We start from the raw sequence: 14,816 nt of genomic DNA on the forward strand, positions 1-14,816 counted from the left end.
GGCCCTGTTTGTAAAAAGGAGAGCTTTCCTTGGGAAAACCTCAGTGGATCCCACGCTGGGATTGTGACTTGCCAGGCTATAACACCAGGAGGTCACAGTTGCTCCTAAAGACCATAGTGAGTGATCTCCAAAACTTGCTCAGAGTCTGGAATGTGAACCCTGTGACAAGCAGCTGAGGGAGCTGGGAAAGGGGCTCAGCCTGGAGAAAAGGAGGCTCAGGGGGAACCTTCTGGCTCTGCACAACTCCCTGCCAGGAGGGGACAGCCAGGGGGGGTCGGGCTGTGCTGCCAGGGAACAGGGACAGGACAAGGGGAAACGGCCTCAAGCTGTGCCAGGGGAGGCTCAGCTTGGACAGCAGGAGGAATTTCTGCATGGAAAGGGTGCTCAGGCCTTGGCAGGGGCTGCCCAGGGAGGTTTGGAGTCCCCATCCCTGGAGGTGTCCAAGGAAGGGCTGGAGGTGGCACTCAGTGCTCTGGGCTGGGGACAAGGTGGGCACTGGGCACAGACTGAACTGAATGATCTTGGAGGGCTTTTCCAGCCTCAGTGGTTCAGTGATTTCCCCAGTCTCCATGCCATTCCTTAGCTTTCCTTGAGCAGCACCTTTTGTATTGCTGCAACCTTTTTTCACCTCACTATGTCCATTCCTGTTAGGATTCCCTGAGGACAAGTGACATGAAATGTGAGGTTACTACTTGTTCAAAAATATCCTCCTATTTGCCAGAAATAGGATGTTTTCCCTTTAGTATCCTTCCAGTCTGAATTTCCTGGAAACATTCAGTGCCTCTGAAGGAGAGTTATTTTAATCAAAAAAGGGCTGTTTCTTGAAGTCCTTCAAATTCAAAGCTCTTCATCTTTCCCTTACCTTCCATCAGAATTTGGTGTCTGCTTTCTCCTAGCACATTTGTCACTGTTATTCTTCAAAACAATTCCTTTAAGTTCTCTCTGTCTTGTGTTTATAAATGTGGCTGGATGATTGAAGGCATCCCTGGAGTTTGTCTCATATGGTTTATGGGAATTAGGGAAATTTCTCCAACCCACCCCCACTTGCCCCCTGTAGATTGTTCCTTACAATCCAAGATCTTATGAAGAATTGAAAGTCCTGAGACTGGAGCTTTCCATGCCTGGGGTTGTGTTTTTTTGTGTTGTGGTTTTTTTAGTGAGAGGGTTTCTCTGGAGGTGTTTGCCTTGTGCTGCTGTCATTCCTGCTGTGCTGGGCACCCCTTCTGTGGCTGTGGGATCTCCCCTCCATGAGAACAGTGTTGAGGGCTGTGTCCTCCTGCTTCAGAGTTTGGGTTCTCTTTTTGGTTACAGTCAAAGACAACATCACAACCATGGGATTCTTAGTGAAGTTCCTAAAACAAGATGAGCAAGAGCATTTCTGAGCAAAAGCCCTGTTTTGTTTTGGTACCACAGAGTCATTTGGGTTGGAAAAGCCCTCGCAGCCCATGGAGCCCAAGCTGTGCCCAATGCCCACCTTGTCCCCAGCCCAGAGCACTGAGTGCCACCTCCAGCCCTTCCTTGGACACCTCCAGGGATGGGGACTCCAAACCTCCCTGGGCAGCCCCTGCCAAGGCCTGAGCACCCTTTCCATGCAGAAATTCCTCCTGCTGTCCAAGCTGAGCCTCCCCTGGCACAGCTTGAGGCCATTTCCCCTTGTCCTGTCCCTGTTCCCTGGATTCCTGTCAGGGAGTTGTGCAGAGCAGTTGTTGTTGGCATATTCTTCGAAACTCAGCGGGATTGTCACGGTCAATGCCCATTCAAGTGGAAATAGGAATGAGAAAATAATATTTGCAATGTGCCAGCCTCTCCCCCACCTGCCTTTGAGCAGAAGGAAAACCCTGCCCTGCTCCCAGCCCCATCCTCCTGCTTTTCCACAGATACCTCCTGAGCTTCCTGCTGCTGCTCTTTCTCCAGTTAAACGCTTTCAAGTTGTGTGGCTGCTCAGAGTTCATCTTGCCTGCCACAAGGTGCTTGTCTAGCTCTAATCTGGTTTATTGGAAGGCTAGACAGAGCCTGCAGGATGTGCTTCCACGGCTGTATCCTGGAGTGACCCTTCTGGGAGGAGGCACATTTTGCCCTTCCATCCCCACCAGCTGCTCCTTGGTGCTTGGCAGTGGGGAGTTATTTGGATAATGCCACACATCTTGCAAATATTTATGTCCTAAAGCCTGCTTGCAAACGTCAGGCCTCCTGCTGACTCGTGAAGTAGGAAGAAATAGTTCTCCCTAAAATCCCTGAGCATATTTATTGGAAGACTGTGGCTCTAAGCACTGTCTGCATTCCACTGCCACATGCCTATGGCATTTCAGCCAGGGACTTCTCCAGGCTGGAGAGAACTGATGGAACTTCCCTGGTGACAGTCCCATCCATCACAAGTGCTGGGTGAATCAGAGTGAGGGATGTGAAATCTCTGTCGCTTTTCTCCCCTCCCCATCCATCACAATTCCTGTGAATCCCCCTCCTGAACTTTCACTGGAGCACCTCTATATCTCCTTGGCTGTGACAGCATTCCCTGTGGATGTGTTTATATCAGGGAGGAGCAAAGTGCTTTTGCAGAGCACATCCATCTCTCCTGGCCCCCAGTGCATTTGGAGGAGCTCCTGACGTGTTCTCAGCCTCTAATCCAGGAGAGCAGAGTGAGCTGTCTCTGCTCAGAGGATCTCTAATTGGATTTCTGCATCTATGTAAATTAGGTTATCATCCCCTTGGCAGATTTCCTGCCTGTTGTACCGGGGTGAAGCCATCTCTGTGGTGGCCATCAGTAACTCCTTCTCCAGGGAATGGGTGCAGCTCAGTATCCGTGCCTTCATTTATCCCCAGGCAGCCACACAGACCTCCAAAGGCACTAATAAAGTTGGGAGTTGCCATTTAGCTCCACTCCTCATCCCTGCCTTCAGTCAGGGGTCACTGTGTGGAGCTGCCAGGACTGGAAGCCCACATGGATAATGGTTTGATGGATGGAGAAACTCCTGCCTTTCAACTACGTGGTTCTTTTCAAGATGGATCGTCCTGACCTTCAGGATGTGTTGTCTGGGTCTCTGTGACTGCATCTTGCTCACTGAGCTCCTTCTGGAGGAGTTTGGGTTGTTTCTGGGTCCCTGGGTGTGGAGACATATGGGGACATGTGTTTTCTCTGCTATTTTTGTACGTGCAAGAAGGCTCCAGCACAGCTGTGCTGGGTGTGAGCGCTGAAACTGTGAAATGCATGGGGTAACAGCCCTCAAAAGTCTGCTTGGTTTTAGTCAGGCATCCCTGAGAGACACTCATCCCCCTTCACCATCACTTTGCTGCATGCTCTAGAAGAATTTCTGCATGGAAAGGGTGCTCAGGCCTTGGCAGGGGCTGCCCAGGGAGGTTTGGAGTCCCCATCCCTGGAGGTGTCCAAGGAAGGGCTGGAGGTGGCACTCCGTGCTCTGGGCTGGGGACAAGGTGGGCATGGGGCACAGCTTTGACTGGATGGCCTTAAAGATCTTTTCCAACCCAAATGCTTCTCTGATTTTGGGTTTTCACCTCTCATTAGCTGCCCAAAGCTTCTGCTGTTTGCTTCAGGTAATCATGGAGCTGCTTAATCCTTCTCGGAGGGCTTGGTAGTGGTTTCTCAAAATGCAGCTCATGTGGGAGTTCCTCAGAGCTGTCAGAGAGTGCAGGAGGAGGCAAATTGTGCTGGCAAGAGCCAACTTCTTCTCCTGCATGAGCTTGCCAACATTTCTGGTGTCTAAACCTGGGGCTTTGTAGGATGTGAAGTAAGAGCCTAAAAAAGGGCGGTAAATTAAGATCTGTGGGGTGAGACACATTAAAATGCAAGTTAACCAAATCTTGCCTACAGTATTTTTATACCAACAACAATTTTCAGCGTAGGTGAAAGGGGATTTGAATATTTTTTTGCTAAAATGATTTTTCTTTTTAAATGTTGAGTGCCAAAATATGATATAATGAACAGCAGTGTACTGATATATTTAGAAATCCTAAGTGGAGCTGTCTGAGCAAGATTCTCTGCAGAGCAACTCGATTCTGCAACTCTAAGTTATACTGAAGTGCAAGAAAACCTAGAAATGTGGCAGGTATTTTCCTGGCTTACCAGGTTTAGATGAGGGTAGAGTTGCATAACCTATTTTTAAATTGGCAGTTTGGTTAAAAATTTTAGTGGACTCTTGTGAAGAACATTCTTCCATCCAGCTATTCAGGAGCAGCCTTGCTGAAGATGCTGAAGATCCTGCTCAGAAATTTCCTCTAAAACCTGAAGATGGGCTGTGGGTTGTGAGTTGTGGGAAAAGGAAGCACTGTAAAGAAAATCCAAGAGTGTATTTAAAGGCCTTCATGATACTGAGTCCCAGACTTGAATCCTACTCTTATTCCCAGTTATTGAGACAAGAATAGCTCTCTGGAGTTATATTTAAAATCCCCTTGAAGGAACATCCAAAGTGGGCTTTATCCAGAGCCAAAACAAACAGCTAATGCAGAGTTATCAGCTATTAATGGCACTGGAGTCCAAACAAGCCCCAGACCTTACCCAAAGATTCGAGCTTTTCTCTCCTGCTCTTCTCCTCAGAGTGAGCCATGAAAAGATCTTGTGTTCCCTTGCAGGTTTTAGGATTTGAAGGCATTATCCAGCATTTCAGGAAGTGCCCTGTGCTGGGGTTTGTTCCTGCTCCGGGAGCTTTGGCACTAAAGGAGCTCATGGAGGACCTTCCACCTTGCCTTGGCACCAAGAATTTCACTTTGGTTGCAAAAGCAGCGTTGCTGAAGGCTGTGGGCTTCAAGCTGGTGATTGAAGGATTAAATAATCATCCTGGAAGTTCTGTTTCCTACCTCTGGTTCTTAGATGGGAACCTAGGAGCTGACAAAATCCATAACCCAGCCTGCTGGGAAGAGAGGAGTGCCAGGAATGGGTTTGGACTGCTGTCTTTTGATGATGCTTATTTTGGTATCACTGAAGGCTTTGTGGTTCTCAGCTGCCAGACTGGGACCTCTGGATGTGTGGCCAGGACACGGATGAGTTGTGCAGATACTTCAATGTAAGGGAAACACAGAAATGTTTGAGCAACTCCTGAAATTGCTGAGGGAACTGGAGCAGCTTCCCTTGGGAGTCAGCTGGAGAAGGGAAGGTCCTTCCAGGGTCTGAAGGGATACAGGGAAACTGGAGAGGGACTCTGCATCTGGAACTGGAGTGCCAGGACAAGGGGGGATGAGTTCTGGGAATGCCAAAGGGGAAATTCAGTTCCATAGACAGAATGAACTCTTCCCTGTGAGGGTGGGCAGGCCCTGGCACAGAGAAACTGTGTCTCCTCTGGATCCCTGGAAGTGTCCAAGGCCAGTTTGGATGGGGCTTGGAGCTCCCTGGGATAGTGAAAGGTATTTGGGGCAGCCCGAAGGGGGTGGAGAGAGTTGATTTTAAACCCAAACCACTCTGGGATTCTATTCCAGAGCAGAGCTGAGTGTGTGTTGTAGTCTTGCCTGCTCTTTGAACTACCCAAGGGCTTTAAAACAGAGTTAGAAGCTCTACAAAGGTGAGCTTTGAGCAAAAAAGCTTCCTCAGCCCTGCTGGGAACTTGCAGCCTTTGCTTTTTGTGACACTTGGAATGAACACCCACTTTAGAAAGGGAGGTACATGTGGAGACAGCTTAAAAAAATAATAATCACTTCTTGCCTTGTATTCATATCCTGCTGGATAGTTTCAGAGAAGCTGGAGCAGGAGAAATCCTTGGCTATGTTTTCCCTTTTTAAGGAAGGTTTTTTTTCTTTTTCCATGGCCACATTTTGTAGAAGTAAACACTTTTAAACATTTCACGGTCTGGATTTTAAACAGACGGTTGTTGTAGGGATTGGCTGGATTCTTGTATCCCTCATCAGATTTGGGGGCAGAGGCTGCATTTTTTTTTGTTTCCATACTTCTTATCTCTGAAATCAGCTTAATTCTTGGGCAGGGATATGGAAGGTCCCAAAAGATAGTGCTTTTGGGCATGAGTTTCTACAAATAATTTGTATTTTTACAGCAGTGATGACCCAGCTCAAAAAGTGACACTGATTGTAGTAGCTTTGAGCAAGGTTTATTGTGTGAGTAAATAAGGAGTTCTCATCTCCCAAGGGCCCTGCATTTTTACTGCTGTAAACTTGAGATCTCTCTTAGTCAAGTTCCTGTGGATATTTCCCTCCTAAATATGGAGATTGAGGTTATAAGTAGTATTTGTTAATTCCTGATGGGGGAAACTCCAGAAAAAAATACTCCTTCCACCCATTAGTATTGGCATATTGAAAAGTTTTGATCATAGGTTTGAGATGGAAACAGCTAAAGAAATGGTCTTGCCTTATTTTTGTCACTCCAAAGTGTGCTTTTTCTTCCTTTTTGCAGGCATCTTCCAGCCTGTCCAATCAGTACATTGGTTTTCATTTTCCTTACTGGAAGTTTCAAATGGTTTTGCTGCAAAGCTGTGGTGCTGAACACCCTAAAATTCAGAATTGTGTTACTAATCCTTAAATTTAACTCTTTATTTCTTCTATTTTTCCTGATCCGCCTCTGTTTTAATCAGCTCTTGACAGTAGCAGATTCCCTGGGGATGAATCCTGGGTAGTTCCCCTTGACCCTCAGGTTCCTGCAGGCTCCATTGCAAACTGGGGCTGCACCAGTACAGGCTGTGGTGGGAGGGCTTTGCTTTCTGGAAGCATCCCTGGAGGGGTCTGTCAGAAGTTTTCTCATCTGCTCCTAAATTCTTCCCTTCCTTAAAGCTAGCAAGTGGCTTTTCCACATTGAAACAAGCCCTTTTGGGATGAAGAGTAACTTGGTTTTCTAATATTTATTGTACACGCCAAAAGGTACAAACCCAGCCCAGGGAACATGGCTTTTGTTGATATGAGGGAAGAGCCTGGGATGAGCATTTATTGTGTTCCTTGGAAAATGGGGATTCCTGTCAGGATAACAACAGACTGTGCTGCAGGGTTGGGTGTTTTACTGTGTGCATTGCAAAGCACCCCAGAAAGGATTGGGCTGGAAGGGACCTCACAGCCCATCCAGTTCCAAACCCCTGCCATGGGCAGGGACACCTTCCATTATCCCAGGTTATTCTAAGCACTAAAGTCCAGCCTGGCCTTGGACACTGCCAGGGATCCAGGGGCAGCCACAGCTGCTCTGGGCACCCTGTGCCAGGGCCTGCCCACCCTGCCAGGGAACAATTCCTTTCCAATATCCCATCCATCCCTGCCCTCTGGCAGTGGGAGCCATTCCCTGTGTCCTGTCCCTCCATTCCTTGTCCCCAGTCCCTCTCCAGCTCTCCTGGAGCCCCTTTAGGTACTGGCAGGAGCTTTGAGGTCCCTCTGGAGCCTTTCCCTCTCCAGGCTGAACAATCCCAGCTCTCCCAGCAGAGCTGCTCCATCCCTCTGATCATGCTGGTGCCTCCTCTGGACTCTCTCCAGCAGCTCCAGGTCCCTCCTGTGCTGGGCCCCAGGGCTGGGGCAGCTCTGCAGGTGGGGTCTCACCTGAGCACAGGGGCAGAGGGGCAGAATCCCCCCCTCTCTCAAGCTCCCCACACTGCTGGGGATGCATCTCAGGAGTTTTATTTCCCATCTGCTACAAACCAGTATTTTTATTTACCTCCTGCCTTTGTGCCAGTGGATGTTCACAACAGGGTTTGAAATTCAGTGTTTGAAATTTTGTGGCCACTGCAAACCTTTAACATAAGGCTTTCCACAGCTCAACACAGCTTCTGTTTGGTGAGACAAAAAATGAAATTTCTTTGGCTTGCTGGGGGTGCTGGTGGCTGGCTCTGGTTGGGCTGGGGGAGCAGAGCACCCCCAGTGCAGCACTGGGAGGTGTGTGGATGGACTCCCCTCTGTGTGCCCTGCTCCTGAGAGGCAGCACTGCCAGCTTTTTATGCATTAAGCCTATTTGTAGGCAACTTGTTCAGGTTCTTTTTGCATGACTTCTGCAAATTTGAATGCAATTAGCTTCTTCCTCCTGTTGCCTTATTAATTACTGTGATGGACCTAAACTGATTTGGGACAGGATGTATCGCAGAGGATTGTGCCCTCTTTTTAAACTCTTCATCAAGTCTCCAGCACATTTGGTCATTAATCTTTCAGGAAAACAGGGATGGCTTGGTGCCAGGCTGCTTGGTCTGGAAAGATGGCAATAACTGCTTTCTACTCTGAGTGACCCTCTGAAGGCAGAGACATTCACTCCAGTGCTAAGTAAATATTCATGGAAATCCTCCTCCTTCAGACAAGCTCGTTTGGAAACAGTCCTGCCACCTTACAAATATTGTAGGTTATTTTGTTTGTGTGTTGTTCCTATTAGAAACCTGAACCAGAAAGTACAGAAGAAACACTGGTGGAAAATGAGGTAATGGAACAGCTGTGTCTTGTTTAAAGCACTTACCATGGCAAGAGTGTGATTTTTAAGCATTTAGAATACTTTTTATTCTGAATTACTGGGTAGATTCCTGTATTCACATGTGTGGGATAGCTGCTAGTTTGAAATACTGGTGATGATTAAGGAATGGCTTGGTTTGGTGTAGCATTTGTTATGGAGTGATTGGGAACTATTTGTTATGGAGCAGCTGGGAACTAGGAGTTAATTCATGTGTTCTGAGGTTCATGTGTTTCTGGGCTGGTGACAAGGTGGGGATTGGGAACAAGTTGGACTTGATGGTCTGGGAGGGCTTTACCCACCTGGGATTGTACATAAGAATAAACACAGTGGACAAAAGCCTGTTTATCTGAAATGGCACCTGTGAATTACAGGGAAATAAAAGCTAATAATAATAATAATAATAGTATTATGGAAGTTGCTGAAGGCCTGGCATGTGTGAGTGTGTGGGACTGGCAAGCCACAGTGCATGAATAATTTTTTCTGAATTATTAAGAGTGACGAATATTCTCTCACAGGGAACAATAGAGGAGCTCTGTTTGTAGCTCTGATGCTGTATTTTTAGCACCAACTCATTTTCAAGTATGTCAAACTCAGCTTTTTTTCTTACTTGATTCTAAAAGATGGATGGAATATTTCCTGCTGGAAGGGTTTGGAGCTCCCAGACTATGGAGGGTGGTTTAGTCTGTGGTGGGAGGGGTGGAAAGAGATGATTTTTAAGGTTTTTTCCAACCCAAAGCAGTCTGGGATTCTGTGAAATACTCTCATAAATAGGCAGCTGGCTTGCAAGGTGGTTTTGCTCCTCAGCCAGCACTGTTTAAGGGCAGCTGGAGGTGCTTTTCTCACAGGCTTTGTAGTCAAAGTCTCATCTTAACCAATTATCTCTACTAATAAAGCCTATTTTGTTCATATTCAAGCATGACTGAGTTATTATCCAGCCCTTTCCATGTGGGTATTTAATTTTAGGATGCTCAGATAGGGCAGAGATGAAGCTGTGTTTCATTGATGCCCGAGCAAGCATGTTTTCCTTCATGGTGATGTATTTTGTGGGATGGTTCAAAAGGGTTTGGATGAGTTGGGGGCCCTGAGCTTGCTCTGATATTCCTGTGTTGAGGAGGACAGAGACTGAATCAGGTGGTTCAGATGTTCTCTTACACATCTGATACAATATTATATTATTATTAATAATAGTATTAATGATAATAGTATTAAGCTCTTGAATTCCCTAGATTTGTTCATGTTGGCTCTGTTTCACTGCTTGTCCCCTGGCTAGCATCATAAAGGTTGGAAAAGACCTTTAAGCTCATTGAGGCCAAGTTTGGACCAAATTTCCCAACTCCTCCTCAAATCCCTTCCCATGTTCATTTCCAATAAGGAGAGCATTGCTTTATGCTGAGGATCTCTACATCCAGAGGGAAGTTTGACTTGGGCCAGGAATTCCCCACAGTCTTTTTGGGTATTCTTACAGCAACTCCACTTGAAAGCCTGACTTCACCAAGGAGCAATGAAGTAAATTTGGAATCTTGAAATGAAATAAATGCCTGGAATTTGAGTGCAGGTTGACATGATGAACACAAAAGCTTTAATTAGGCTTTCTTTGGTGGGCAGTTGGGCAACACTAATAACGAGCTCATTGTTGTGAGGATTTGGGGTGGCTGAGACCAGAGGAGCAGTCAAGAGCTGAATCAAGGCACAGCAGGGAAAGCATCCTCTGGCTTGGAACAGGAAATGGGGTTGTGCAGCACCTGGTCAGCCTTACAAATCCCCAGGTGCAGGCTTTCCTGGGGGTTCTTATTTGCACCAGGAGGGGCTGGAGTGGCAGTCAGGGATTGGTGTGAAGGTGGATTCTGACTCTCAGGAGTGGTTTTGTGGTTCCCTGAGCCTGCCTCCTCCATGGGCAGCCTGGTCCTGTCCCCTCCTGCCCTTCAGCAGGGTCAGTTCTGGTGGCTTCTGGTGTCCAGTGGAATGAATTGTATTCAAATAGCCTTGAAACTATGAAAGGAATAAAAGGAATCTTAAACATCACCAAGCGGGTTCTGCAGTGGGTGGGACCGTGGTGTCCCCCAGGCTGGGCTGGTTTGGGTCTCCTCAAGTCCCACTCTGGCTCTTTTTCAAGCAGCCTTGACCCCTTAAAGTGGTTTTTTTGAAAACTTTGCTTCATGTTCATCTTTCCAACAGCTAAAACCCTCCTGACTGCTGAGGCTCTGCAGGGAGCTGCTGGCTGTGAACAGCTCAGCCCCCAGGGTGAGGAAGGAAGGGCTGAGGAGCCACTGACCAGCCTGGAGGTGTTTTAGGAGCTTTAGTTTCGGTCTAAATCAGGATTTAACATTCTCAGTTGTCCACCTGCACAAGTGGACACTAGGAGTTTTGTGCCAAATGCCTCCTGTAGTGATTATAATATAAATAGTCAGAGAATCTGTGCAGTTTCACCATTTGGTGTGCTCCAGTTTGTATAGTTAATAGAAACCATAATAAACCGAGTAATAAATCTGTTACCTTCTTGTTTGTGCTTCCTTTCAGTTTTGTGTATGGAAGCTATTTCAAGTAGCTGTGTTAATGTAGATGTGAAACTTGTAGCTAAAAGAGGATTCTGCAACTCTACAAGATCTATTTTTATTTCAATGCTGGGTGTATCTAAAGCTTATTTACAAAAAATAATTGCAAGTTCACTTCTCTGTAATTTTTTTCTTTGACTTGTCTGCACATTTTTAGGGAAAACACTGATTTTTTTTTTTTTAAATTTTATTTGTGCCCCCAGGTCCAAGGAGCTAATAAAGGAAGCGATCCTTGACAATGACTTCATGAAGAACCTGGAATTGTCCCAAATCCAGGAGATTGTGGATTGTATGTACCCTGTGGAGTATGGCAAGGACAGCTGCATCATCAAGGAGGGAGATGTGGGTTCCCTGGTCTACGTCATGGAAGGTAGGGTTGGGAAAGATCTTATTCCTTGTTTTCAACACTTAGAGACAAAAACTTTCATGGGAAAAACGGTTTCAGAGAAAGAGGTTGTCTAAATATGGTTGCTTGAAAATTGTGTGGACTGCTTTTGCCTGGAAAATTACGCCTGGATTTGCGTGCCCGCCTGGGTAAGGAAAGGAGGTGAAAACTGTTAACCCTGCACTGCAATAACCCTCCCCTAGGCAGAGCTCCTGCCTTGGAGGCCATGCCTTGCTGGATAAAGGAGGGTTTTAACAGAAAGAATGGTGGTGTGGAGATCAGAACAGGGAGAACATGGCCACAGCCTCCTCCCAGGTGTAAATGTTGGTGTGGCTCTCCACAGGAGCCGTGCTTGGGAGGATGGAAAATGGTGTTGGTGCATCCTGGGCACAAAGGCAGTGCAGCCCCTGTGCTCGAGCACAGCTTTGTCACAGTGTGCTGGGGCTTCTCATGAGCACCAGAGCAGTGTTCAGCTTTGTAAAAATCTTCTAACAGATGTTGCCAATGTTCTGCCTTTCCAAAATCCCAACTCCTTGTGTTTGGTGTTGTCTTCCTTCCAGGTTCTCTCCCTCTCCGCGTGTTGAACTGAGCACATTTCATGTATATTTGTGCTTTTTTTTTTTTTAAGGAAGTGTATGTCAGCTGTCAGAGTTACTGAGCTGGATCAAACCTTGTGTGCATCCAGCATCCCTCTCCTCAGAGTGGCTGATGCTGAGTTCTGAGGGAAATATCCCTGTTTTCCTTCCTGATGTGATTTGGTACCACAATGGATAAATGCTTACCAAATTCTTCTTGTTCCTCACCAGAACCATCTGGTGAACTCAAACATTTTGGCCAGATAACACCTAAGGAGACTGGAGGTTTTTTAGTTGCCTATCTATATTTTAATATCTTAAATTGTTCTTTTAAACACAAGTCTTTCCAAGGCAGTAAGCCATCCTTTAAACAAGCTTTCCTGCCAAATTCCTCATGCTGTATAGTTGCAAATACTCCTCACTGGTTTCCCAGAACAACTTGAAGCTTCTGTCCTTTTAAGGTTAAGTCCTTTCTCAAGGCACAGGTTTAATTCCTCTGGTTTGTCATAGTTTTGAATTTTGCACATTGAAATGGTTTTTCTGTGAATTATGTGTTTCCACCCCCAGCACTGCATGGCAAGATTTAAGGTTTTCAGTCCTCTGAATACAGAGACTACTTTGAGGTGCAGAATCTGTTCTGTTGATGATAAAAAAACTGCTTTAAAATAATCCTTGAATAATATTTTCTTCCCAGTGGAAATGTGAAGGATTTGCACTGTGCAGTTCTGTGCTCACCTCCCAAATTCCCCCCATACCAGAGGTTTTGCTCATGGGGTTTTTGCTGCCTGGCTGCTTTTGGGATGTTGTGTTCAATGCTGTCCCCTGAAAAAAACCCTAAGAACAGGACATGTCAGGGTGTATTTATCTCCTGCTCAGCCTCTTCCCACTCCCTGGAGAGGATTTTTGGGGGATTTAGGGGCAGAACTGTTTCCAGCATGGTTTGGGGTATTGAGCACAGCTTGGGACTCAGATCACCCTTTACTGCTGATAGATTTTATCATATTTATGGTTATAATTTATCAGATGGCCATGTGGTGATGAGTGTGCAACAAATGTGTGTCAAAACCAAATTTTGTGTTTTTGGGGCACTTGAGGTTTTCCATGTTCTCCTGGCAGCCCTGTGTGTGTGAGGGCATGACTTGGCTCTTCCCTTGGCTTTGTAACTTAATTTAAGATTATTTAGATAGCTCCCTAAATATGCATAATGCTTTGTAAACTAAATTATGGAGAGTTTATAGTCTATGTTTAGACATAATGCAATGAGTGATGATGAAGTCATGGAACTGGGAGAGGACATTATCAAATAGGTTGGGCTATAGTTATGAGAGCTCATTTTGGTTTATCACTCTGTGTCCTCTCAATTATTAACACAACAAACCCAAATAAAAACTCTGTTATTTGGAAAACTCTACTCAAGAGACCTATCTTTAAGGTGTTTTCTCAAAAATCGAATAAATGGTGTCCTCCTTCTGTTAATTCCTTTTTCATTCCTTACTTGGGCTCTTGCTCTTCTTTGAACTGGTAGTGAGAAAAACTAGAACTTTGAGTCAGGAGCTGAAGTTGAAATTGCTCAGCAAGTAGCATCCTGAATTTAGAGATTCTTTGCTTTTAATAAGTCTAATAAGCTTTTTAATTTTTTTTTTTTTTTTTTTTTTTGTATTCTGAGGTGACTTTAGCCATAGTCTGTGTCTTGCTGGCCGAATTCCCACCTCCAGGGATATGAAGGCCCCCAGTTCAGGCTTTCAGGTGCTGGCCCCAGCACATCTTATTTTTAAAAACACTTTTTCTCTGGCTTCACCCTGCGTGTGCTGTTCCTCCAGCCCTCTGGGAACACTCTCTGATTCCCTTGTGTCCAAAAAGCAGCAAGAAACCCCCTCAACTTCTCCTTAGTAACTGAAATGGGTCAAGAGATGCCCAAAACCTTGAGCAACACCAAAAAATTTCCCTTACAGCTGTGCTCTGAAGGTGGGAACGAATGTATTTGTGACATGACAAGTATCCATCAGGGGCTGAAATTGCTGGCAGCATCAAACATCCCTGCTGTGCCCACCTCCAGCAGGAATATTCCTCCAGGGAATGAGAACAGTGATGCTCTGCCTTAAACTACTCCACACTGGAACTCTCAGCTCTGCATGGAAAACAACAATTGTGAGAGGAAAAGAAACTTATTTATTGGTTATATTCCCTTTCCTGGGAGAAAGTTTGCAGCTCTGAGAGGGGTTCAACAGATTGTCTTCGAATTGAGGATTTTTAGAGCCAAAAAAAGTTCTTGCTAATTAATCATAAATGAGTCCGCTACCTCTGTTTTTTGGTTTTTTTTTTTTCATGAAGGGAAAAAACCTAAACATTTTCCAAGTGTTAGTTTTGTAGGTTTGCATTTGCTGACTTCACAACATTCCTAAAATTTTACTGAAAGCACTTTTTATGTGGCAGCCTGGAGAGGTGTTTTCAGAGAGCTCCACCTCCGGTCTGGGCCATGTTGACAGGCTGGAGCTGTGCGTGGGTGGTTAAGAATAATAAATTATATGAAAGGATGAATGTGATGTCTCATCTCCAGCCCCAAATGTTTCCTCTGGCTGAGGCAGTCAGCTGCAGGCTGTCAGGTTGGATTAGGGCAGGAAGATGCTGTGGAGAAATCAGGTGACAAGGTCCAGGTTTGAGGCTCTCCTGTGAATAAACAGATATTCTCGGTTTTCTAGAAACTTTAGCAATAGGTGTAAAGAGTCCTCCCTTGAGGGTTGGTGCCATTCCCATGAAGCATGGAAGAAATGATTCAGTGACCCAGGGGGGAGGGGGAATTCCTTGGATTAACTCTTTTGTGGTTTTGTATGGGCAGTGGGTGCTGCAGATGAATTCTGAGGCTGCACCTCTGCACACACCTGGAGAACCTGAGGGAAGAAAAATCCCCTGTGTGCTCCTGCTTTTACAGGCTTGGAAAGGGA

The 14,816-nt window shown here is 45.9% G+C and overlaps 1 protein-coding gene across 3 annotated transcripts in view; it reads left to right on the forward strand.

Moving 5' to 3' along the window:
- The window catches only part of PRKG1 (protein kinase cGMP-dependent 1), a 358,167-nt gene that overhangs the window by 46,428 nt on the left and 296,923 nt on the right, over positions 1 to 14,816 (forward strand). For all 3 annotated transcript variants that reach the window (XM_033066125.2, XM_033066123.2, XM_033066126.2), the window contains exon 2: positions 11,118 to 11,284. In XM_033066125.2, coding sequence (XP_032922016.1) covers positions 11,118 to 11,284 — 167 coding nt within the window. The remainder of the gene's footprint in view (positions 1 to 11,117; positions 11,285 to 14,816) is intronic.

This window comes from Catharus ustulatus, chromosome 8 (genome assembly GCF_009819885.2).
Source record: "Catharus ustulatus isolate bCatUst1 chromosome 8, bCatUst1.pri.v2, whole genome shotgun sequence".
NCBI lineage: Eukaryota > Metazoa > Chordata > Aves > Passeriformes > Turdidae > Catharus > Catharus ustulatus.